This window comes from Chrysoperla carnea, chromosome 1 (assembly GCF_905475395.1).
Source record: "Chrysoperla carnea chromosome 1, inChrCarn1.1, whole genome shotgun sequence".
Taxonomy (NCBI): Eukaryota; Metazoa; Arthropoda; class Insecta; order Neuroptera; family Chrysopidae; genus Chrysoperla; species Chrysoperla carnea.
The window spans coordinates 97,966,345-97,993,475 of NC_058337.1; the positions used below are offsets into that span (position 1 = coordinate 97,966,345).

A 27,131-nucleotide genomic window follows, 5' to 3' on the forward strand; every position below is an offset into this window, starting at 1 on the left:
TATGAATTTGAAAGCAAGATTGATAAAAATTTAGCTTGCTAAAGCCATAAAGAACGTTCTGGAAATAGAATTTGAAAAAATGATTTGAATAAAAACAAAAAAAGTTAATATCACGAAATAAGTTAATTAGAGTGTGGGAATCTAAATTTTTTTTATAAATATTTAACGTAACCAATAATTAATAAATAATACCTAATAATTAATCGATCATTTTAGCCGAGCCGAAACTATTAATATAAATATTGGGACAGTATGTGTATTTTTTGACATAAGCATTTCTTCTAGATTGGATTCGGAAAGCAAAGGCGGGGAATAGACCGATTATCTTATTGGGGGTTTTCGGATAAGATAATGCGACCCAAAATGTTTCAGCGGAAGGAATTGTGTTCCTTAAAGTAGAGATGGTCGATGTCGATTCGATTATACCAAGATCGATCCATGAGTTCTAAAAAATAAAGTGTTGTTTCGATTCTTTATTGTCTCGATTTTACATAAATCGACTAATGGTGCCTATAGACGAAAACGTTTGCTCCAAATGGCTGTTTCTTACGTTTTTTTTATATAAAATTGGAAAGAATCTACAAATTTTTTTATGTTTGTATTTGTCCATCCTTACCTTATAGAAGATATTTAAAAATAACGTACCCAAATTCCAACAGCTAGTTTTTTCTGCACTTTTTTTATAAGCCGCTGAAAAAAAGTCGTATATAAAAGTTGTAGGCATTACAAATGTCTACAAAATGAGATCCGGTGCGTTAAAATTCATTTTGTAGTTGTTGTGGACAAAAATTTTTGCAAAAATCCATTTGTTTTTTTGCATTTTAATTTCTACAACTTTGGAAAATCGTAATTTGTTATACCTGGACTCATTTTCTTCCTTAAGAGTTGTACTTTCAGTCTGTTTTTATGGAACATCGATTTTTTCAATGGGAACCTCGCAAATATAATAATATCTGTATACATTCTTTCATAGCGTTCTTTATGGCTTAAAAAATTAAATATTTGAAAAATGAAAAATAATAAACTAAACATTTGTACAAATATAGTACTGTACTAATATTTTAGGCTGTGTCAATATTTACCTTATTTTAAAATAAAACTTGATTTGCAAGTTATTATATATAAAATGAATGTAAAAATTTAGATGTAAAAAATATGATTTTTTTTTTAATTAAGAGTTGTTTCGGTATCAAATTTTGTTAAAGAATTATATAAAACAATAAAATAATTGTTTTAATTTTAATTTGGGTAATTATGTCGTTTAAGAAAGTAAAACGCGATTAGACCTCGCACAAACTAAATGTAATCTGCATTTCGGTCAAACTTTTTCAAATGATATTTTAAGTCATTCTAAAGAATATGGCCAGAAGATTTAACGTTACAGCTAAATTAAAGTTGGAAAATGTACTCATTTGTATAATATATGTCTATGTGTGTATAGGCAAATACATATACAGATATGTATAACTACATGCATATGTATCTTTTTTAATGTCAGGGTGTTGTTTTTTAATTCTTGTTTTTTTGAAGAATATGTTACGAAATTCGAAGTGGATCAATAATATGAAGTGTTAAGATCAACATTTTCAGCTACATATACATGATTTTTGACAATTAAATTACAAGTTTTTATAAAGTACATTTCCAACTTTAATTTAGCGATAAACTTGAAATCCTGTCATTTTCATGACTTGTGACCTGGGAACTTTTATTCAGAATGACTTAAGCTACCATTTCCCAAAATTTGAAAAAGTTTGACCAAAATACAGATTACATCTAATTTGTGCGAAGTCTAATTATTTGTTTTGAATCTTAAATATGGAAAATATTATTCAATTCTTACTGTAGTTAAAACTTTTGTAATACCTATATCTTAAGAGCGATTCAATTGCGAGAGAAACTAGAGTGGAGAGGGTAGCAGGAAAAAAGGCGCTTATCTGGTTGAGGTCTAGTCCTCTTGGTCGTTGCATACTTTGTACTGCGCATCAGGCTGTCTTCTGTTTTCAATTTTTGCCTTTTTCAATCAATTGAAAGTGATTGAAAACACGTTTTCAATGTTTGTTGCATGGAGTGCTGCGCAAAACGAAAAAAGTTAAGAAGACTGGTTTGGAGTAAATATCAAATTCCGTTTTAAACAAGCGTGCACTCGAGCACACCATTTTAATTATACAGAAAATTTTGCGCACAATATACGTTTATGCAAGGTGGCTTCATGCAACTGATCCATACTGCGTTAAACTTAAGCCTGGTACGGTTGGTTTTTGAATGGCTATTTGAAACCAACGTAGTTCGTAGAAGATACAACATCCTTGCAAGTTAAGGTTATATTCAACATATTGAAACAAATTTAAAAAAAAAAAAAAGAAGAAAAATTGCATTTTGATGTAGGCACTTCTAACGAGTCGGTATCAGAATAAATTTCTTAATTTTTATTTCATGATTATGTTTTGTTGTATTTTACTTTTGATAAATAAATATGCGAATGAAAAAAAATTGATATCATTGTTAATATTTAATCTGCCTTAATTCCAGTAGGTATTTTTCAATGAAGCGCACTTCTACGATCGGAAAAATCTTCTTTCAAAACTTTGTAAAGAATATAATAACTTCTTTCATTTCATAAAAATTTCAATTATATAACTGATGATGGTATATTCATATTAAAACGCCTGCTAAAGGAAAAGTAAGCAAACCATTTTTTATGGAAACAGCCGTGTAACAACTGGTAAACAGATGTTCCCAAAGTAAAAAAAAAAATGTTTTATAAGAATTAAGGCTAAATTTTCTGGTGTAGGTATTAAAAGTAATAATTATATTCCAATTATTAGTAGATCCTTCTAGTCAATATAAATAAAGTACGCTTTACTTTTTAATGAAACCAATTTTGAAGTTTGAAATAATTTTTTTTAAATAAATTTTTATAGCCATACATTTTTAAAAATTTTGTACCAACTCTTAAAGTATAATAAAAAATGAAAAAATTAAATAATCATATTTAACTTTATCATTCCTCTGTTCTATACATAAGTTGCTATGCCAATTAGTATTGGTTGTTTCAAAAATTTTATCCGTTTTTTATGAATCTACTTTAAACTGTAATATCTCAGTGAATACTTATTCAATTTAATCGAAATAAGGGCCATTTGATTCAGTTTACTTTTGCCAACGTAACACAAGTCGATTAACTCCGTCGGTATAAAAATTGGTTGCTCGTGATTCGATGAATTCAACGTAGGCCGTTTTTGTCTGATCTTAATTGGCGAAGGTTTTACCAGTGAGAAAGTTATCGAAATGCTTGAAAATATGGTAGTAGATTGAAGAGAGATCTGGAGAGTTTGGTGGGGGAGGCAGAATTTAGACGCTCACTTCATTTATTTTTCGGATTTGTGAAACCTGCGGAGGGTCGTTGTCGTGGAGCAGGATCGGACCTCTGCAGCAGTCTGCTGTGATGATTTGGCCGAGTTGCAGGAAGTTATAGCCTAACTACTTTAAATTTAGGAAAAAATGAACAGCTTCAATGTATAGAATTTTCTATCGATACCACGACTAATATATTTATTGAGATATGGAGCTAAAATAACACATGACATTAATACAGACAAAACTTTTGAAACAACCTAATACAATATGATGTCATCAATCTTGTATTCCTAATCAATCATACTGTCATCATAATCTACGATTTGTACTAGATACTTTGATGACATCATATCGTGCCACTTTGTATATAGGAACAGAGAGTATATAAGTACGCTTTTTGTGTGTAAGGTTTTATTGAAAAGAGCCGTAACATTTGTATTTCATTGTTTTTCAAAAAGAACTGTTTATTATTATTCTTATAAACAATCCAATTTTTTTTAATAACATCTATTCTTAGCTTTTTTGAGGGACACTAAAGTGTTTTTGCTCTGGTCAAATGTTTGTATTTTAATTGATTTGATATGCATGTACAGTGGAGGCTCAATAACTCGGAGCTCAAAGGAAGTGGAAAAAATTTCGAGTTATTGAGTTTTTGACTAAGAAAGTAGTTCGAGATACAGAGGATTTACTTGCTAAAAGTTCGACTAAGTAAGGCGAAGTGATTAGAATAAAAGTAAATGTAGGTAGTTCCTAATAGGTACAAGTAAAACAATAATATATTTTACAAACTACGACGTACAGAGTCTGCTTTTTGAAATTCGATTTACATATTATATATATATATATGTACACACTGTGTCAAAATATAAGCAAAAGGTGAAACATTCTAAGTGACATTACTATAACAGTATATGTAATTCACATATAATATTATATGTGAATTACATATACTGTTATAGTAATGTCACTTAGAATGTTTCACCTTTTGCGTTTATTTTGACACAGTGTGTACATATATATATATAATATGTAAATCGAATTTCAAAAAGCAGACCCTGTACGTCGTAGTTTGTAAAATATATATATATATAACATATGTTATAGATATCACTTAGAATGGTCAAACACGTGCATTTTTTGTGACACAGAGTGTCACAAAAACTTTTGTGACAATACCTCGCAGGAAAATCGAGGTTCCACTATAATTTTAGTTACTAATGCATAAAATTTTATAATTGAAAGAATTATAAATGTGATTAAAATTTCTGATTTACGATTTTTTCAATTATTATAATTTTTTTCTTAAAAACTAAGCGAAAAAATTACAAAATCAATTTTTTGTTTAAAATTAGACAAAGAAAAATAAAATATTTTTTATTTTAAAAAAAATTAATATTTTAGGTATGTTTTGGCTTAAAATGGAAAAATGTACGTACGGCTCTTTTTCCGGTATTTATATAAAAAATTAAATATTCTGAATATTGTAGCTCAATTATTAAAGTAAAGTTCTGTATAGAATTATAGTTTTAAGTTTTAAGACTTCAAATTAAAACTATTAGATGAAAACAATACCTACAGTTTTTTAATGTTGAATGTATTATGTCTTTTAGATTTTCCGCATTCGATTCAAAATGATAATAAACAATTTTGTGCTCGATCAAAATTTCATTTGAGCGAGTAAAAAAATTTTTTAATTTTCAGTTTTTCCGAAATAAGATTTTGTTACTCGAGAGTTTTAAGGGTTGATGATCACGAATATGACGTTGAAAAAATAATTTGAAACAAGTTAAAGTCAATTATAAGGTAGATGCATGGATAACATTCAGATCTGTTATCTGATTAATCTAGTTAAATTATTTGAGATAGCTGTCTATTCAATATTGCCAATTGTGGGAGCAGTGCGTCTCATATCTGCTACCGAATCCTTAATGAAACTTTACATTTTAAAATTATAAGGACGCGAATATAAATTTTTTATAAACGGAATGGAACAGAATAAGCATTCATTTTGATATATACTTACGAACAAAAAATATGCAACGCTTAAAGATGATACATTTAACAGTGGTAAAATCAATATTTATTAATCTTTATATGTATTTTATAAAGATTTGGAAAAAGTAATGACAAAAATTTGTACATATCATTTTTACAAATCTTCTAGCGTGTGATATCAAGTTTTACGTTTTAATTGAAGTCTTTTATTAATAATTAATTATTTTATAAATATATATGAAATTTTTAGAAAATTGATTTCAAATTATACTAAATATTGTTGTAATAAATAAATATTTAAAATAAATTATTTTATTGATTTTTATTTATTTTAGAACCCAACTATTTATTATTATTATTATTAGAGTAGAGTTAGCAAGGAGCTAGTCAAAAAAAGTGGTACAGCTACAGTGCGAGCTAGATTCGCGTGAAGAGTGAATAAGGCGCCATGAGTATCTTCAAATCTTGTATATTGTTGAAATCTGTCTTTCGAATACATACTTTTGTTAGGAGACAGTAGACTAAGCCAAGTGATAGAGGGCTTTCAAATTAGAAAATTTAACTTCTATTATGAATATTTGTTTGTAACAGTTTTTGCATTGTCTTAAACGACTCCGCAATACTAGATAAGAAAATAGCTTTTTGTGAAACTTTTTCTAAACCACCCCAAAATGTTCTTCAGATCGCTTTGATCAAAAACTTTAACGGTCACAAAACTTTTTAACGAATAATTTTTGAGCTACGGGCGATGAAAGCTGCACATACATTATAGTTATATAGGCTGTGGCCCGAAAACTACCCGTTAAAAAATTTTGTGGCCTTGAGAATTTTTGATCAGAACGACCCGAATAACATTTTGGGGGTAGTTTGAAAACTTTCACACCGAAGGCCATTTTCCTGATTATATAGGCAGGTCCGTAGCTATAGGGTGTGCCAAAGGAATTGGAATTTTTTGATACCCACTAATTTTGGGTCATTCTTTTCAGCTGTGATGTCAGTGAAAAGTTTGTCAGTGCGAACTAGTGAAAACAATTGACTCAGTTAATTGTTGAAATACCATGTACAGAATGTGTTGATTACTCTATCACATTACACTGATATTCCCATATAATATATACTAATCGTTAACGGGTAAACAGTGATGTTTACGAAAAAATGTTTCAAACAAAAGTTGTTTTATATTTTTATAAGGAACATTTTTTATATTTAAACTTTTGTTCTATCTCTAACAATTTACAAGATGGGTCTTAGGCACCCATTAATAATTTCAGCTTGATATCTCTTTTCGTTTTTGAATTATCGTGATGACAGACGGACAGACGACAGACAACCGGAAATGGACTAATTTTATGACCACCTACTAAAATTTTGTTCATAGCATCAATATTGTTAAGCGCTACAAATTTGGGACTAAACTTAGTATACCTTGGTATACTTCATACACGTACATGGTATAAAAATCTAAGATCAATTTTTTCAAACAGAGAGGTACTGAGAAGAACTGACCTAACCAATTTGCTTTCTATACCTACTTTGTACTGTTTTTTGGATATTGTTGACACACATTTAAATAATGGGCAAAATAGCTTATTTTGGGAAATGGAAAACATTTTTGCATTTTAACGTTTTTTATATACTAGCGACGAAAAGTTCGATGCCCATATGGTAATTAGTAATGTTTAATTTCAATTTTAAACCATAAATTAAAAAAATCTAACCTTACTTTGTCGTAATTGTCAAACAAAAACATGACAATAACATTGAAATAATTGTTATGTTATCGTACAAATCGAACAAATTTAGAAAATTTTATTAGAAAATATAATAATAGTAGTTATTGATGACCAAAAAAATTCATTTATTATCAGATTTCAAAACTTCTAACAAACAGATTTCAAAAATGGATACAATTGATGAACCATTTCACATCGAGTCCGAGGAATTGTTACTTCTTGAATCCACATTAATTCATACTGAAGATCAAATTGATCCGTCGAAGTTAGAATCGAATAGGAACAATGAAGATAATTCATTTGAAGGAAATTCTAGTGAAACAACAGTTATTAATAGTAGTACCTCAAGAAATCATGATCAACCTCACGTTGGACCACAAATTTTTAAATGCGATACCTGTGACAAAACATTTCCTTACTATTATCGTTTAAAATGGCACCAAAATTCACATTTAGAAGATAATCGGGAATATAATTGTCACTTATGTGGAAAAACATTTTCACAATCTGTGGCTCTAAAAGTTCATCAGAGGGTGCATACAACTGGTGAAAAGCCATTTAAGTGTGATGTTTGTGAGAAAACCTTTACACAATTGGAAGGCTTACAACGACACTCAAGAATACATACTACAGAATTTAATTTTAAATGTGAAACATGTGGAAAAACGTTTTCAGGAAGTAGAAATTTACGACAACATGAAGCAGTACATGGTCGAACAAAACTAGTGAATATTTATAAGTGTGATACCTGTGAAAAAACATTTACAAAATCGGAACGATTAAAACGACACCAACTTTTACATAGTGGTGAGCGACCATACAAGTGTGAAATATGTGGAAAAGCTTTTACCCAAATGGTTACAATGAAAACACATCAACTGGTACATACACAAGAAAAGCCACATGAATGTAATATCTGTGGTAAGGCATTTTCACAATCGGGTACTCTAAAAAGACATAATAAAATACATACTGGAGAAAAAACAAATAAATGCAAATTATGTAATAAATCATTTTCAAGTCCAGAAATTTTAAAACAACATATGGTTTTCCATACACGGCATGAAAATGAAAAGCCAAAATCTTATGAGTGTGATAAGTGTGGGAAAATTCTCTCACGATTTACTTATTTGAAGCGGCATCAAATTTTACAACATTTACAAGCAAGGCTGTATAATTGCATCTTTTGTGGAGAAAAATTTCCGAATAAAAAGGTGTTAATTGAGCATAAAAAATCAGAACACACGGGGGATAAACCGTACTCTTGTGTATTTTGTAATGAACGATTTTCGTTAAATGAAGATTTGAAAACACATCGAATTATTCATACGGGAATTGAAAAATTTAATTGTGATTTTTGTGATCAATCATTTACTGATAAATCAACGTTTAAACAACATCGTCGGACGCACAACAGGGAAAAACGGTACAAATGTAATGTATGTGATAGAAAATTTACTCGGTCAAACGATGTTAAAAGACATCAGCGATTAGTACACGCGAATGAAAAATATTACACGTGCAATTTTTGTGAACAAAATTTTATCGACAAAACTATGTTAAAAGAACATAAACGTACACATGCTGGAACACACAAGCCATACGTTTGCACAATTTGCGATAAAACATTTTCACAATCAGAAAATTTAAAAATACATAAACGTTTACATAAGGGACTGGAATGTTTTGAATGTAATTATTGTGAGAAATTGTTTACTGATGAAAGTCTTTTAAAAAATCATGAAATGATTCATATTGGGGAAAATTCGTTTAAATGTAATGTTTGTGAACAAACGTTTACACAATCGGGTAGTTTTAAATTTCATCAACGATTACACGAAATACAATTTTCGTTGTAATATATTATTAAATCCAGAGAATTGATATATTTTAGTAAAGCTTATATTTATATCAACAAAGAAATAAACATTATTTTTATTAACTGTTTTTCTGATTTTTGAATTTATTAAGCTAATAATATATTGAAAATCCATTTATCGATTTCCATACAAATCAGAGTTGTAGCAAATCTGCTAATTATGTATAATTGCATCTCCACCTGTCTTTGAATATATAAATTTTTATACCATGTATATATGAAATATATATAGTATATTAAGTTTAGTCCCAAGTTTGTAACGCCTAAAAATATTGATGCTACGAAAAAAATTTTCGTATAGGTGTTCATAGAATTATCTAATAGACCTTTTTCACGTGAAATAGAGTTTTTTATGAAAATTAACTTTATAATTTAAAGTGTTCTTCTACCTCTTATCGGTTAGGAACTTGAGTTTATTATTAAATGACCCCGCAAACCTAGATAAAACTAGATGGCAGAATAAGAACCAAATTTTTAGCCCGTGCAATTTAAGAAATTTTTCAATGTATCAATTTAAATGACGCACCGTGTATATTTTACGATAAAGTACCAGGATAAAAATAATCAAGATTAATCGATGTCGATAAGCTAATGTTGAAAGTAATTACTAATTGCTTGAATGTGTTAGCACTTGAATCATTGGAATCTAATTGATTGTTATAGTAAAAAAATGAGCTCCAGAATTAAAGTACTTAATAAAATCACAAACAATTTAATATCTCCCATAAAAATATTTTTAGGTACTTCTAAAGTGTATGGGTTAGCGCCGTTTAAATTAACAAGTGATAATAAATTATATTTTATAAAAAAATATCAAATCTACTCGCGTTTTTTATTTCTTATAAATTTTGGTTTACTTTTTGCTACACTAACTAAAGGACCTGATGAACCAAATTTTCGAGAATGGGTTTTTAAACTGGAAAATTACCAATTAGCATTAGTTACATGCTCAGTACATTTGTTAGGTGGTGTAATATACATAAAAAGACGTGCAAAATGCTTGAAATTACTGATAAATGAAATTAATGTGGCAAATATTGATAAAAAATTTACAAAATTTGTTGTAATTGCTGAAATTGTTTTTTCCTTAGTAATCCAAACTATATTTTATGCCATATACTGTTTTGGAAATTATATGGAATATGTAATACAATATTATTATGCAGTTTATACAACAGTCACAAATTTTTTGCGTTACATTTTCTGGACCAGTACAATCCTTAATGAATTTTCATATGTAAATTTTATATTACTTTTACGCGAAGCATATCAAATGTTAAATAAGGATTTAATTAATCATGAAAATTTTATGGAATCACCAAAAATTATCAATGAAGATTTAAACACTATTGAATATGTTTGTTTTAATGTGGAAGGTCTCCGATTTAAAATTGAAAATATTTCTAGAAAAATTTATCGATTATATAAAATTCAAATTGAAATTAATGATATTTATTCGTATCAATTAATTATAATTATTGCAAATTTATTTATTGAATTATCTTTTGCTAGTTTCTTTTATATTACACATTTCATTGAGCAACAAAATGAATCGTTTCTGGTAGTTGTACTTGCAAATTTTTTATTAATTTGGGGTATATATCATTTTTTACGATTGTTGATTATTACATGGTCAACTCAATTAATGCAGGATGAGGTAAGGAATCAAAATTTTCTTAATATGAAAGACGTGAAGGTAAAAAAAAACTTCGGATTGAAATTTACTAATTGTATGTAGCTCCAAATACTTCGGGTATTATAAGTAAAGAGTAATCCATAAGCCTTTTGTTACGGACAATTGTCAAAAAACTATTCGGGCCTAAGAAATCCTTATATATTTTATCTTTATCAAACAGCGCTTTTTGACTAGGATAGAAGATGATGATGAGACATGTCTTTACTTGATTGAAAACTGTCCCTATAAATTTGCAGTAGTGTGTGTGTGGGTGTATTGAGTGTAAATATACATACAATGTCCTAATTTAGCACACTGTTGTCATAAATAGTGCACGTATACAAGAGCAGGCTTGATTATAACGATTGTACGAAGTTGAGGCGGGAAAATAGTTTTTAAAAAAATAACTCAACTAACAAAATATCTATTATATACGTTAGAGCAGCAACGGATTTAAATAAAAAGGCCCAGTGCCGGCAATTAAGTCTTTCTAGGAGTCCTTAACTTTGCCATACTTCTGTTAGCTATTTCAATTGACTTCGTGTATTTTTACTTTTACACTTGCAGTATTTTCATTTATCATATGTTTACTACTTTATTTAATTTACGGTTGATTTTAGATCAAAATATTACCAGTAAATATTCATAAATTAATTAATGTTGTTCGAAATGTTGAGCTAAAAGATGAGGTAAGCATTATCTTTAAAATATTGCCAAGTGTCACAAAATGCTATGAAAAGTTAATGTAGAATACTATTACGACCTATAAATGTTTTGCAGTTGGAATATTTATCCATTCAAATGTTACACACAAAAGAAGAAATAAGTGCTGTTGGTTTATTTAATGTTAATAATTTTTTCACAGTATCTGTGAGTATTTTTCTTTTTAGAAAAAGTGTTTAAGTATTATACTTTTCTTTTTTCATTGCAATTTAATTTAGGTAATAAGTGCTGTTACAACTTACATGATTATCTTAGTTCAATTTCATATTTCATCACATGAAAACGATAATATCAGTTTAAAAAATTGTACAAGTATGGGGAAAATCACCGATGACCTTAAACAGTCAGTATGGCAGTCGTAAGCAAGCTAAAACTTAGACAAAATATACTACGTACGTAGGCTGATAGTTCATAGAAATTTTTCTAACCAGGATCTAGCGCCAAGACAGGACAACATTTATTAATTAAGAATGTAATTACTCTAAAACGTAAAGATGTGTTTACATTATCAAAGAATTTGGACAAAGTTCTTTGCGAAATGGAATATATATTAGCATCAACTTGGATTTCCAATAATTTAAATAAAAATATTTTTAATTAAATCCATGTATTTTACTTAAATTAATTAATTAATCTTTAAATATGAATGTCGAGTTAAGAGTTTTGTTTTTAAGATTTTGAATTTATTTTTATACTTAATCAAAATATACTGAACTGTTATAGAATTAGTAGCTAAAACGATTTCATATCCAAATCATATATATTTCAAAGTTGAATGTTTACACTATCAAAACATCTTCTTAAAAAAGCTATGTAATAATTCTAGGCCAAGCATGATACAACATCGGGATGTCCGCTAAAATCGGAACTTCTCGATTTTTATATGCTGTATAAATGGAAATATATCAGAGTAAGTATATTAAGTTATTCCAAGTTTGTAACGCTTAAAAATTGATGCCAGCAACCAAATTTTGATACAGGTGTTCATAAAGTCACCTAATTAGTCCTGCATTTTCGTATGTCCGTTCGTGAGCACGATTTACCTATCATAAATGAAAAGAGATATCAAGCTAAAATTCTTATAGCGAACCCAGAGCGTAAAAGTAACTTTGAGACCGTGAAATGAACAACATATAATTCATTTGAGTCATGGGTCTATAGCATATATCGTGTAAACCGTAAGAGATATAACAAAAATTTTAAATATAAATATAAATGTTGGGTGGAAATTAGTGCAAGATTTTGTTAGTAGTCATTTTCTCCAAAACTATAAAAGATAGATAGTTGAAAAATTGCAGGTAGCTTCAAATATATAGCAAGTCTTGGCGATTTCAATAATTTTGTACCAAACCCATCTGATAATATTAAGGGGCTAGAGAAGTCGATTTTCGGGGAAACATTTTTTTAATTATAAAATTCGTTATTTTTTACACCTTTTTCTAATCTTCCGCTTGTCGAGTAACAAAAATGCTTTTCCCCATGCATGTTTGAAAATAAAATGTAAAATATTGAAATTTAAGCCGTGAAATTGTATGATAGTAGTTTTTAGAACTACCAAAAGATGTGCTCTGTATATAAATATTATGTAAGTAATAAGAAAGATGGTTTCTTTCTCTACTAAATAGTACATAACCTAGATTTGCTTTAAATTTTAAAACAGAAATTATTTTAAATCAATCAAAATGACAATTTCAAAACTTATTCGTTTAAGTAATTTTAATAAACATATTTTAAATGCTTCAAAATACAATACAAATGTAAGTTGAAATCAATCAACAAGATTTTACAAATTATTTGTAACCTAATAATTAAATCATAATTTTCAGCTTCTAAGATTATCATGTATGTCCACCCAAGTAAAATTTGCCGAACATAAACCTTTAGAAAAAATTCGAAATATAGGTATATCAGCTCACATAGATTCTGGTAAAACAACATTAACAGAACGTATCTTATTTTACACCGGCCGAATAGCTGAGATGCATGAAGTGAAAGGTAAAGATAATGTTGGAGCGACTATGGATTCTATGGAATTAGAACGACAACGTGGTATTACCATACAATCTGCAGCCACATATACTTTGTGGAAAGATCATAATATTAATATTATTGATACTCCTGGTCATGTGGATTTCACTGTGGAAGTAGAACGTGCGTTACGTGTTTTAGATGGAGCTATTTTAGTATTATGTGCTGTTGGAGGTGTTCAAAGCCAAACATTAACAGTTAACCGCCAAATGAAACGATATAATGTTCCATGCTTAGCATTTATAAATAAATTAGATCGAATGGGTGCGAATCCAAATCGTGTTTTACATCAAATGAGATCAAAATTAAACCATAACGCTGCTTACATTAATATACCTATTGGCTTAGAATCTGAAACGAAAGGAATCATTGATTTAGTACGACAAAAAGCTGTATATTTTGAAGGAAATTATGGAGAAAAGTTGCGTATTGAGGATATTCCAAGTGATATGAAAACAGAAGCACATGATCGACGACAAGAATTAATCGAACATTTGGCGAATGTTGATGAAAAAATAGGTGAATTATTTTTAGATGAAAAATCTATTTCTGAAAGTGATGTTATGGGCGCAATACGTCGCAGTTGTTTAAAACGAACATTTACACCGGTGTTAGTTGGTACTGCTTTAAAGAATCGAGGAGTCCAACCACTTTTAGATGGTGTTTTAGATTATTTACCTAATCCTGGAGAAGTTGAAAACTTAGCAATGATAGAGAAGGAAGGTGAAGAAACAGAAAGTATAGTTTTATCCCCAGCACGAGATGGAAGTAATCCTTTTGTAGGTTTAGCTTTTAAACTGGAAGCTGGAAAGTTTGGGCAACTTACATATTTACGTTCTTATCAAGGCTGTTTGAAAAAAAGTGAAAGTATTTACAATACACGAACAAAAAAACGAGTTAGAATATCTCGTTTAGTACGATTACATTCGAATAACATGGAAGATGTAAATGAAGTTTATGCAGGGGAGATTTTTGCATTGTTTGGTGTTGATTGCGCAAGTGGAGATACATTTGTAACCGATCCAAAGCTACAAATATCGATGGAATCAATTCATGTTCCAGAACCCGTTGTTTCCATGTCAATAAAACCATCGAACTCAAAAGATCGTGATAACTTTAGCAAAGCAGTTGCTAGATTTACGAAAGAGGATCCAACATTCCGTTTTTATTTCGATGATGATAACAAGGAAACAATTGTATCTGGTATGGGTGAATTGCATTTAGAAATTTATGCTCAACGAATGGAAAGAGAGTATAATTGTCCAGTAATATTAGGAAAACCGAAAGTTGCATTCCGTGAAACATTATCAGGTCCATGTGAATTTGATTATCTACATAAAAAACAATCTGGAGGTGCTGGTCAATATGGTAGAGTTATTGGAATTATGGAACCTTTACCTCCACATCAAAATACAACGTTGGAATTTGTTGATGAAACTATTGGTACAAATGTACCAAAACCTTTTATTCCTGGTATTGAAAGAGGATTTAGATTAATGGCTGAAAAAGGATTGTTATCTGGACACAAATTATCAGGGATTAAATTCCGCTTACAAGATGGTGCCCACCACATAGTTGATTCTAGTGAATTAGCCTTTATGCTTGCAGCGCAAGGAGCTGTGAGACAAGGTAACTAAAAGCATGTGAAATTAAACAATTGACTGAATTAACTGTTGAAATGCCCCATATAGGCAATGTTGAATATCAATTTTCTCCGCAAATTTTTCTAGGAATTTTTTTTTCATTTCTTGATATCAATATGCTTTGAAACAAATTTTTAGCTTTGATCCCCTTAATATTATCTGATTGGTTTAATGTGAAATCGGGCCAATAGACTTACTATTTGAAGCTACCTAGAAATTTCCAACTCTATCTTTTATAGTTTTTGGGGAAATAGAAAGTTAAGTTTTGTCCTAATTTGGACACTCGCGTGAAAATATAGATATTTACAAAAAATGTTTCAAATCAGTGATATTTTTTTAAGGTAAGGGACAAAATTTCCCCTTTAATAACTGGGCGCTGGTTTCAGGAACTGAAGTTTCGGAGGAGACTAATCTTATAAATATCAATCAGCTTAACTCATTGAGCAATCAGGTTTTGAATGAATTGTTAACTGACCTTATATTATTTTTCGATTCGCACAATTCACAATATCATTCTATGATCAATACAATATTGGGAGAACGAAAGTAGAGTAGCCCGAATTTCAGCTCTATTCAAAGTTTAAATAAATCAAAACTCTTTGTTTCAGTTTTCGAAAATGGTTCGTGGCAAATACTAGAACCCATTATGTCTGTGGAAGTTACGGCACCTGATGAATTTCAAGGAACTGTAATTGCTCAATTAAATAAAAGACATGGCGTAATTACAGGTACGGACGGTAATGAAGGATGGTTCACGGTGTATGCAGAAGTGCCTTTAAATGATATGTTCGGTTATGCTGGGGAATTAAGATCTAGTACACAAGGCAAAGGTGAATTTAGTATGGAGTATAGTAGGTATGCACCATGTTTACCTGAAGTTCAAGAACAAATTGTACATCAGTATCAAGAAGCACATGGATTGTTACCTCAAACGAAAACAAAAAAACGAAATTAATTTTTTCTATTAAATTATTTATTAGTTTAATTCATTTTGTAAATATTTTTTATTTTAAGTTTATTAAGTTGATATATTATGTTCGTTAATATAGAAATTCGAAATAAGGATATTCTTTTGATTTATCCCAGTTATATCTGATTTAATGCGAAGAAATCACTTGAGGGAAACATTTTCTACTAAACATACTCTTTGTAACCGATCCCCAACCGTTTTCCTTTCAACAGTTGTTGTTCATTTGCCTTACGATCGAACCATAACACCTTTTCATGGATGCCAGTCTTAGATAGTGTTCCATACTCCAACACTTCCTCACTTGTAAAAAAGGCAGGAAGCAATCTTTTCTATAAGTCGAATTTCTCTATACACCTCGGGTGATGAGTAGTGTACTGATCGGGCAAAAGTTTTCAACTGCGGTGAAAAAGGTGTCGTTTTTCCCTACCGCTGTTTTTTGACAAATTCTGTTAAGGAAACCAAAAGAAGAGAATTAATACGTGCTAAGAGAAGAAGATAAAAAAAATAATATAAAAAATGAAATGATCAAAATTTAAAAGCCTATTTGGGCCGTTCTATCTCTAAGGGGCCCCTTTTGAGTGCTATATGCAAACTCGAATGTTACCGGGACGAATTTTGTAGACCGTCTTTCCCCTTGACATCTCAAACTTCTTGAAGATGGAACGGCCCATTAAGAATTAAAAAGAATTATTTGTTGTCAACTACCGCCAAACTGAGTTATTTGATACAATCCGGAGTAACTTTATACAAAATTAGTTTTTAGAGCGTAGCACCCACAAAAATGATAAATATAAATGCTTGAGTTATATTTTTATATCGTTCTAAGTCGAATAGAAGTAAAATACACATACATTCTTTAATCGATTTTAATTTAAAAGACGTACTTTTTGACTGGTTTTTTCTGAATCGAGAAAACTTTTGTTCATGTATCGTATTGTTTCTTGGCTAGAGTGCCCTGGCAAATATAATATAAATTTTGGAATCTATTTTGTTTTTTTTTAATATTTTATGAAAAAAATTCCGGGGAACAAACCTCCATCTCGATTTCAGCATCCTTCAATTTTTGTTGGGTTTCTTTGAGAGAATTTCTCAATTTGGCAATTTCTTGCGCCATTGCAGACTTAGATACTCGGGTTGAATGAAGTTTTTTCTTGAGTTGTGAAATATACTTTTGAAATTTTTCAAAAGACATTTGACTCGAAAATTCTGATCTCCGAAAGTTAAATCTGACAATTTCGGTATTTTTTTTCGAGACTTCCTTGTCGTTCTTATGGCCTTTTGTAGCTGCCGGAGTTTTCGAGTCTTCCAAAATGCTGTCCAAATCCTCTGCCAACGCAGGCGTTTCTTTCTGATCTGGAAATCTATAATTACCACTATTATTTCTAGTTCAATTAAACAAAAAAAAAATTTAATTGTCTAACGAAGATGACATGCTTTTTATCCCAGGGTTATTGAAAAATACTCACTCGAAGGATGAAGACTCTTTTTCACATAAAATCACTTCGAGTACGGATTCCACTCCTCCGACGATGCAGAAATCGGTGCCACTTTCGTTTCCGGACTGATTATGAATCTGGTTATTGCCCTCGCTCCTAGAATCACTATAATAAAAATTTTATTATTATGACCAAAGTTTTGGAAGAATATAACGCACGCAAAAATGTCAGAATCATCACGGAGTTTATCCTGTTCCAACGAAACTCCTCCCAAACTCTTGACTGAGTAGTTTTCCTGCACAAAATTATACAGCGAATAGGATGCAGATTCTTCGTAGGCTAGATTTTTGTTTGGAACACTTTGTTTTTTCAAATGACCTCCAAAATATTCGTAATCTTCAGGACGAAAATGATCACTACATACATAATTTTTTTTTCTTAAAGCGAGATCGCTCGTGGTCAACCCGAGAGCTTTTATCCATTTTTCCCGTACTTTTTCGTCACTAGGTAATCTGAAAGATTGTTGAAAACAGTTTTTTTATATGTCAAAAAAAATAAATCATTGCCAACTTACTCGTGTTTTCTTTTCGGATGGTGCTCTTTTTTAGTACCACAGAAACAGCAACGTTTGCCCATTTTTCCGACGACAGACTTTCATAGAGATAATAACAGAATTTTATTTAATAATTTTTGTGACATTTTAGGTTACGTTTGTATGTATGTACATGTTAATATTTTTAAATATTTTCGCGTTGCCAGGCTGCGAGACAAAGAGAGAAGAACGACTTTTTTTTCGATCTCTTTTTTAGCCGGTTAAAAACCAGGACTGGATTGTTAATTTGATAGGTTCATTGCGTATTCAATGACACAATAAGGCTGGCAAAAAATAATTTCCAATTTAGCACCTTCCAGAAGCCTAAATATCAATATCTTGTAAACGCCTAAACGGCTCCTGGCTACTAGCCAAGGGTAGAGGAAACCATAAAATAAAGTCTTCTAGCACCAAAAAGCAGATTCAGTTCCTGAACTTGGAAGTAAATTTTCATATTTTATCTTCTTTGGTGATAATTTCAGAAAATGTTATGCATCTCAAGAGTTTTACCTTTAATTATATATTATTTATGCGTCATAATAAACTTAAATATTAAAGACCCCTACATATTTTTTTTTTTGTATAGGTATAATAAACAAGCAGAATTGTTATGAAAGATGAATATTATGGTATGATATCGCGCACGTGTGTAACTAACTATACCTATTAAAATGCAACATGGTAGTAATCATAGACTTAGAGAATGGACTGATCGTTCCCTATCCAACTGTAAAATAAATATGAGCAGAAATGTGTGAGAGATACAAAGCGATCGTGTGGCCATGTTGATCATTCTATTCAAGGCAGATATTGGCCGCACAGTTGCGTATATTCTTTCTAATCTAATCTATCCAAACGGTTGATCGTTACAGAGAGAGACCTAAAAAAGTACGCGTATCTGTCTTCGTCTCTAAACCAGTATAAACAAACATATATTGTCAATTATGTGTCACTTTATTTTGACTTTGTGATATTTTAGGTTAGGTATACTAATGTTTTGAAAATTTTCTTGTTTGAAAGAACAAAAACATTTAAAAAAAGTTATTCTATTTAAAAAAGTAAATTGAATTAGGCAGATTTGTTTATGTACGTGTTTAAACAATAATTCAAAATATTCGCGCGTTGCCAAGCTGCGAGACAAAGAGGGTATTCTCTAACTCTCTTGCGCGGTACCCAGTCAGCGCCATATTGCTTATTTATTTAAGGCGCTGAGTATGTTTTGTATACATTTACATTTAGTATTAAGTTTCATAATTTTTCCGACCCATTATTAGTTTATAAGTCGATAGCAAGCCCTTAGCGAAAGAAAATCCCACATATTTATGTATGAGAAAATTGCAAATTTGTTCTAGTTTAAGAATCTTTTTGTAGGCACTTAGCGCCTTCACTATTCCATTTGAGCTGTCAAATTGGTCAATGTTTTGTTTACATATTAAAAATTGAAAAAATCTCAGGCGGAAAAATTTTATTTATCATTAATTATTTATTCATTGTCAGGAACTATTTTTCACACAAGGATTGTTCACACAAACGTATTCATGTTGTTTTGTTTTAAACATTTGAATCAGAAAGCGGGAAAAAGCTAAAATGGCGTCGGCTGGGTATATGCACCTACTGAACCAAAACTCGTCTTACATCGAGCATACATTGTCTAGTTCTACCATGAGTTTCGGCCTTTATTCGGTCTCTTTTTTAGCGGTCCATAATTCACTTATTGCATTTTCTATCCTTTTACGGCTTACCTCTATGAATCAATTTCATGATAGTTTGCTTAATGCTTAGTCCATTGTTTATGTCTATGGTAGTAATGGAACCTCGCCCTTGCGCTGTAAGTGCACACATAGTCAGACTCAGTACGAACGGCACGATTAACGAATACGAATAGTCGAACACACTCATCGTTTATAAATATGTTATACACAAGAGAAGGAATAAAATTGTAAATACATTACATATACAGAAAATAATATTCAGTGTTGTAGAAATGTAATATGGCAGCGGTAGTTGCGTCAAATATGAGTAGTGTTGTTGGTGGACATTTGCAAACACAATTAACAAGATCATTAGAAAGAATATTAGAAGAAGCACAATTAAGTGGTGAATTAAAGTTAAGTGGTAGAAAATTAAAAGATTTTCCTAATACTGGTAATAAGTATAATTTATGTGACACTGTGATTGCAGGTGAGTTATTCACTCATATTTTTATACACATTTTAAAAAAAATATTATTTATTTATTATAACTGCATCTTTGTTTATTTACGGTATGTTATTATTTACTTTTCTTTTTTGTTTGCTTTAAACAATATATCTCATTCATCCCCTTTGGGAAATAATCATAAAATAAAAACTTTGGATTTAGATTTTTATTGTATCTAGCCGGGTAGATTAATAAATATAATTTTATTCTTGGAATTAAATGTTATTTAATTCAATTTTTTTCAGAATTTAAAAAATAATTTTATGACTAATGTTTGTTTTTATAACCAAGTAAAATACCGTGATGTCTTATGTTTAATTGTACGTTTAATAATTTGCATAATATTTGTCAATTGTTTTCTAAAATAACTGAATTGAAATCATTGTTTTTAAATTTAATTTGATAACTTTTTTGCATCGACGACTCCGAATGAATCCTTGCTTTCGTATCGCTTGTATTTGATTTACATTTCGATTCTGTCAGGATTCATTCACTACCGGTGTTTTATTTATTAGTTTTCTATTTTACTCATATAATAGTTTACTTTTCTCTAGATTATCCTCCATATACATAAAACTTATTAATTTTCCTGTGAATTTCGTCAAATTATATCTGAGTGAAAAGGTGGAAGCTGAATACTTGTTTTTGATGAATTCGTGAAGTATATACAGGTGCGCCGAACTTGTAAAAACGATAAAACACGTTCTTTGATTTTTCTAAAAAGCTGCACTATGACTTGAATACCGAGGAGTCGAGAATTTTAGTTGCTTCAAACCGGCATAACCTCCCCCCCCAAACATTTTTTTAAAGAAATTTTATGTCAATTTTCTCCCATTATTTTTAGTCAACAAGTCATTTATTTTTTACCTTAATAACCTCCGTTCATTAACCAACTGAGCCTGGTAACCTTACCCTAAATTTGGACCCTTTATTCTTATTTGTCGCTAACGTAGACCCTTTTCTATACTCATAGAGCCCCTGCTCTTATTTTCGCTGCCGCAGATTTCTTTCGCCTAGGAATTGACATAAGGAATCGATGCAGATCACTTTAGGAATGACTGCTTTAGACTAAAGAGAATCATTATGCAAAAGAAAAATTTTAATAAGTAATATTTTTTAAGGGACAAACTTTTATTGTACTAAAAAGTAGAAAATAATTTTATCTATGAGTCACTCATATCCGATTAATTGTAAAAGCTTGAGCAAAAAGCAAAAATAAATCAGAACACCTCATTTATTCCACATGCCTAATTATTTTTAGATTTATTCTTGATATTAAGCGCCTCAAGCTTTTACAAATAGTCGGGTATGAGTGACTCATAGATAAAATTATTTTCTACTTTTTAGTACAATAAAAGCGTGTCCCTTAAAGAGTATTTTTTATTAAAATTTTTAATTTAAGTCTGAAAAAAATGTATATATATCAAATATGGTAGAAGCGATCAGAAAATCAGGACACCTTACCATTCATTATCATCCAAACTAAATGTGCATGCAACATTTCAGCTCAATCGGAAACCTGGAAGTGGATTAAATTTGTCTTGCAAGATTGCATATACCATGCACTACACCAGTCCATCACAACTATTAATTAAATTAAATTTGTTGCGACAGCGGGAATCGAACCCGCTACCCTATATACCGCGGACGGAATTGGTTTCGCTTTAACCAACTGAGCTAATAGAGCGACTATTAAATAAAAGCTTGTAAAAAGAAAAAATATTGTGAAGAGTATTGATATGATTATAATATTCCTTTATCTCGTGAATTTCAAAATCCATTCATGTCTGAAGTAATTAGCGTAAGGAAAAAACTTGGCAACGGATATATACTTGCAATATTAACTTGTATATAAGGTGAAATACCTAGTATAGAATGTTAACATTCTAAGAAAGTAAAAAAGTAGATTTTTTTTTCATAATAAAAATTTATTCTTATAAAATTTTTATTTAAAAGTAAAACAGGTTGTATTATAGATGTGATAACATAAGATGATCTCTTATTAACAAATATAATTTATAAAAAAAAAGTGAGAATATTTATTTTTATCTAACATTCTTATTTACATTTCTTAAAATACTATAATATTATGAAATTTTTAAACAACGCATCGTAGCGGTTGGCACGTGTTCGGACCACATTTGTATAAATACATATAATGAACATTTTTATACCATGCATATGAAATATACAAGGTATACTAATTTTAATCCCAAGTTTGTAACGCTTCAAAATATCAATACTATGAAGAAAATTTTGGTATAGGTGTTCATAAAATCACCTAATTAGTCTATTTACGGTTGTCTGTCTGTCTGTCGTCCGTCGTCTATCCGCCGGTCATTACGATTACTCAAAAACGAAAAGAGATATTAAGCTGAAATTATTATAGTGTGCTTAGGACGTAAAAAGTTAGGCTTAGTTCGTAAATGAGCAACATAGGTGAATTGGGTCTTGGATCCGTACGACCCATCTTGTAAACCGTTAGGTATAGAACAAAAGTTTAGAGTTAAAAAATGTTCCTTACAGAAAAATTAACAACTTTTGTTTGAAACATTTTTTCGTAAACGTCACTGTTTATTCTTGAGGTCGCAAATAAGGACAAAATTTTGATGTTCTTTTTCTTCAAAATTATATTCTTGAAAAACCCTTTCGGCCGCCATAATTTTGTTGGTTTTTTCAATTCTTCTAATTTATAAAAAAATAATGCAAACACTGATATTCAACACATTCTGTACAGGGTATTTCAACAATTAACTCAGTCAATTGTTTGTTTTCCCTTGTTTTTTGTTCAAAACAATTCGAATTTACTGAAATAAAAGAACATAAAAATATGATTCAAATTTTTGATCGATAAATTGCTTTCGATAGTAAACGTGTCTTGGTTGATAATATATGAGGGTGGATGTTTAGTCGCCCTTCAAAACTACATCACATGTATTATTATTTTTACCCTAAGGGCGATTTTATTTTAAGAAATTAACGTATAGTTTATTTGAAATTAACTTAATATTTCGATTTCGATTGGTTGAACAAAAACTATTGCATGTTTACATTTTTTTTTTTTCAAAAAGTGAATATTAGTTATATAAAATATTAAAATTTATGCAGAAATATTTTATTACAGTGGCGTGAGGGCGAGGGGTAGGAATTTTGTTATTTTTATTATAAATATATTTTGATTTATGTCTGTATTTGGTGATCATAATTTTTATTTATGTTTTATTAGTTAGTGTATGCGTTTATGGACAGTCAACATTTTGTGTATTGACAATCGTGGAACAACGGATGTCTTATCCTCATGTCATGTACACTTCCGGCGATGTTAGGGGCGCCGACTGTTTTGTTACTTACCTTTAATATATATATATATATATATATATATATATATATATATATATATATATATATATATATGTAAGAAAGTTTACTTTCTTATATCTATATCGAATTTACCGCGTTTTATAAGGCCGATAAATTAGGAATTATTTTAAAATGACAGATATAAAGAATATGGTGATCAATACAGATTAGTGATAAATGAAATTATATGAAATGAAATAATATAATAATTATATTAGTGATAAATAAAATAATCAATTTGGATATAATTTGTGTGCAACAAACATTGAATGTAGTTTCTTTGTTTATTACAGGTATTGTAATTTATTATTATTAAATTATTATTTAACCTGTAATTATGAATTTTAAATAAAATAAAAAACTTTGTTTATTACAGAGAAAACTGTTTCATGTTTATTCGTTATTTTATTTACCAAATTGTTAACATTATAAAACTACATTCTCGTTTATGAGAAAATGGAAAAATTACAATTTGAATTCAAAGTAGTTGCGGCTGAAGGTGGAAAGTCAAACGTGTTGGCCATAACCTCAATTAGCACTCAAGATAACAAGAAATACTACATACCTGAGGAAGAATCAGATGTTTATAAGCATGAATTGCTTGTAGCAACATCAAATTTTGTTAAAATAAAAAAAAGTTTGAAGAAAAGACATCAAACACGAAATATATGGATTACGTTAACAAAAGAAATGAAAGATCAGTATTTTGATGAAGACGGAAATTTACAATTCAATGATCAGTATCTAGAAGAGGTAAATACATTAAATGAAAATCCAATGGTTCAAAATGATTCATTATCTGCATTATTAGAAAAAATTTTTGAAAATACACAAAAATCCGAAGAAAAAAAAGTGTCGTCAATAATTAAAGAATTTACTGTAGAAAAATTCAATAGTAAAACTACCAACGCTAATCAGTGGATAAATGAGTTTGAGAAAGAATGTGCAAAATTCGAAATTGAACAGGATCGGAAAAAAATTGACGCATTAAAATTTTTCCTCGACAAACCATACTTAGATTGGTATAGCAATACGATGTTAAAATTACCCACAGATGCAGAATGGAATGACTGGAAAAAGAATTTTTGTGAAACATTTGCCAACAAGGGCTGGTCCCCAATAAGATTTGCTTTCCACTATAAATATCAAATAGGAAATTTGGTGGATTACGCAATAAAAAAAGAAAAATTATTATTAGAAGTTAGAAAAGATATTGACATAGGTACATTAATTGATTTAATAGCCATTGGCTTACCTAATTTCATTGCTGACAAAATTGATAGAGAAACTATTGAATCTACCGAAGAATTGTGCAACGAATTAGGAAAATTAGAACACTGTGTTTTGAAGAAAACTACAAATAAAATACCAAGCACGTATGATAATCAAAAAAAAGTACCGTGCAAAATATGCAAAGATAATGGAAAGGGGAATAGATTCCATCCAGAAAATAAATGTTGGTTCAATAGAGATGAACACAAATTGGAAAACACATCTTTACTAGACGTGGTTGAATTTCAAGAAAAAAAAAACTAATCAGCACACCATTAATCTCAATTAAAATTAAATTAAATAATACACTGGAAGTTCAGGCAATTTATGATACAGGTTCCACTGTATCATTAATAAACATAAAATTACTTAATCTACAAATGATTAAATCCAGTGTAAAAGACAACGTATTCTTAAAATCGATTAATGGTGTGAAAGCAACAAGAGGTATTATAAAAATAAAGGTCAAAATCATAAATATTGAAGAAGAAGTTATGGTATGTGTTATTGATAATAATGATTTCAATCATGATTTCTTGATTGGTCTAGACCTTATAAAAAAATTTAATTTATGTCAAAATGACAAACTTAAAATTGAGCAAAATAGCTCAAATAAACCTTATACAAAAACAGAGCCTACAATTCCCATTACAGAGGGTAAGGGCAAAATTAGAAATAAACCTATACAATCTATAGAAAAAAAAGAAAATAATTTAGATTTACAAATAAATTTTAATGAAGATATTACAATTAATAATTTTGAAGTTATAACAAATGATTGCAATACTGAAAGAAAAATCGAAATACAGAATTTAATAAATAAATATTCATCAATATTCGCAAAAGATAAGTTTGACGTTGGAACGGTGAAAAAGTATGAAGCAAGGATTGATCTACAAATAGACAAATATTGCAGCAAAAGACCGTATAGGTGCACTATTGCAGATAAAAAAGAAATTGAACAACAAATAGCAAGACTATTAGAAAAAAAATTAATAGAAGAATCCTATAGCCCGTTTGCAGCCCCAGTTACATTGGCCTACAAACGAGACGAAGGAAAAAAAAGCCGTCTATGTATAGATTTTAGAGATCTAAATAAAATAGTAGTGCCGGAACCTCAACCATTCCCGAGAATAGAAGACCTTTTAGTTAAAACACGAAATTGTAAATTTTTTTCAAAATTAGATATTAATTCAGCGTTCTGGTCGATTCCATTACGGATTGAAGACAGAAAAAAAACAGGATTTGTCACAGAAGATGGTCATTATGAATGGACCTGTTTACCATTCGGACTGAAAACAAGTCCAGCAATATTCCAAAGGATATTAAGTAATATTATTAGAAAAAATAAACTATCCGAATTCACCGCCAATTATATTGATGACATTCTGGTTTTCTCTAAAACATTTAAAGAACATGTAGCTCATCTTGAAAAATTATTATCAGCAATACGATCAGAAGGTTTCAGACTAAAATTATTAAAATGTGAATTCAACATGGACTCAGTAAAATACCTAGGACATGTGATTAAATATAATTCAGTCTCACCATTGAAAGATAATTTAATAGCCATAAAGAATTTTCCAACACCTAAGAATCAAAAAAATATCAGACAATTTCTAGGGAAAATTAATTTTTATAACGAATATATACCAAAGAAAACTGTTGTATTAGAACCATTACATAAGTTATTGAGGAAAAACCAGAAATTCGAATGGTCTGAAGAATGTCAGAAAGTTTTCGACTATTTAAAAAACTTTTTATGTACAGAACCAGTACTAGCTATTTACGACCCAGAACTACCTATTCATGTGTATACAGATGGAAGTATACTAGGAATTGGAGCCGTAATGAAGCAACCACAACCAGACGATGACGGAAAAGAAAAGCCAGTTGCTTATTTTTCCAAAAAGCTTAATGAAGCACAAAAAAAGAAAAAGGCGATTTATTTAGAAACATTGGCAGCAAAAGAGGCTGTACTCTATTGGCAACATTGGCTGATGGGAAAATCATTTACAATATTTACAGATCACAAACCTCTACAAGATCTAAATATAAAAGCTAGGCCTGATGAAGAGCTAGGTGATTTAACTTTTTATTTATCTCAATTTGATGTAAAAATTATATATAACCCTGGAAAATTCAACCTGGAAGCGGACTGTTTAAGCAGAAATCCAGTGCTAGAACCAGAAGAAATCCAAAGAAATTCGATAAGAATAGTCAACTTAATAAGTTTTGAAGAGATCAAAAATGATCAAGAAAAAAA

The 27,131-nt window shown here is 29.8% G+C and overlaps 4 protein-coding genes across 7 annotated transcripts in view; 3 read left to right on the forward strand and 1 right to left on the reverse strand.

The window, feature by feature from the left end:
- Positions 1 to 6,924: 6,924 nt before the first annotated feature.
- Positions 6,925 to 8,958, forward strand: LOC123290826 (zinc finger protein OZF-like). Of its 2 annotated transcripts, none has more exons than XM_044871163.1 (2): positions 6,925 to 7,027; positions 7,247 to 8,958. In XM_044871163.1, the coding sequence occupies exon 2, from the start codon at positions 7,256 to 7,258 to the stop codon at positions 8,945 to 8,947; it is 1,692 nt and encodes a 563-aa protein (XP_044727098.1). In that variant the 5' UTR covers positions 6,925 to 7,027; positions 7,247 to 7,255; the 3' UTR covers positions 8,948 to 8,958. The 2 variants fall into 2 exon arrangements, with proteins under 2 accessions (XP_044727098.1, XP_044727097.1); XM_044871162.1 differs by having other exon boundaries at positions 6,925 to 7,020; positions 7,224 to 8,958.
- Positions 8,959 to 12,981: 4,023 nt separating this feature from the next.
- LOC123290825 (elongation factor G, mitochondrial) lies at positions 12,982 to 15,991 on the forward strand. The gene is made up of 3 exons (XM_044871161.1): positions 12,982 to 13,122; positions 13,192 to 15,022; positions 15,645 to 15,991. Exons 1-3 carry the CDS (start codon positions 13,048 to 13,050, stop codon positions 15,989 to 15,991), a joined length of 2,253 nt encoding a protein of 750 aa, XP_044727096.1. The 5' UTR covers positions 12,982 to 13,047.
- Positions 15,992 to 16,062: 71 nt separating this feature from the next.
- On the reverse strand, positions 16,063 to 18,262 carry LOC123290828. The gene is made up of 5 exons (XM_044871166.1): positions 18,017 to 18,262; positions 17,661 to 17,954; positions 17,473 to 17,607; positions 17,040 to 17,367; positions 16,063 to 16,452 (listed from the first exon to the last, which is right to left on the reverse strand). The coding sequence occupies exons 1-5, from the start codon at positions 18,076 to 18,078 to the stop codon at positions 16,399 to 16,401; spliced, it is 873 nt and encodes a 290-aa protein (XP_044727101.1). The 5' UTR covers positions 18,079 to 18,262; the 3' UTR covers positions 16,063 to 16,398.
- A 1,724-nt stretch (positions 18,263 to 19,986) lies between these two features.
- The window catches only part of LOC123290822 (leucine-rich repeat and calponin homology domain-containing protein), a 76,477-nt gene continuing 69,332 nt past the window's right edge, over positions 19,987 to 27,131 (forward strand). The window contains exon 1 of one of the 3 annotated variants that reach the window (XM_044871158.1): positions 19,987 to 20,215. In XM_044871158.1, coding sequence (XP_044727093.1) covers positions 20,026 to 20,215 — 190 coding nt within the window. In that variant the 5' untranslated portion in view covers positions 19,987 to 20,025. The remainder of the gene's footprint in view (positions 20,216 to 27,131) is intronic. The other 2 variants (XM_044871157.1, XM_044871159.1) reach the window with 2 other exon arrangements.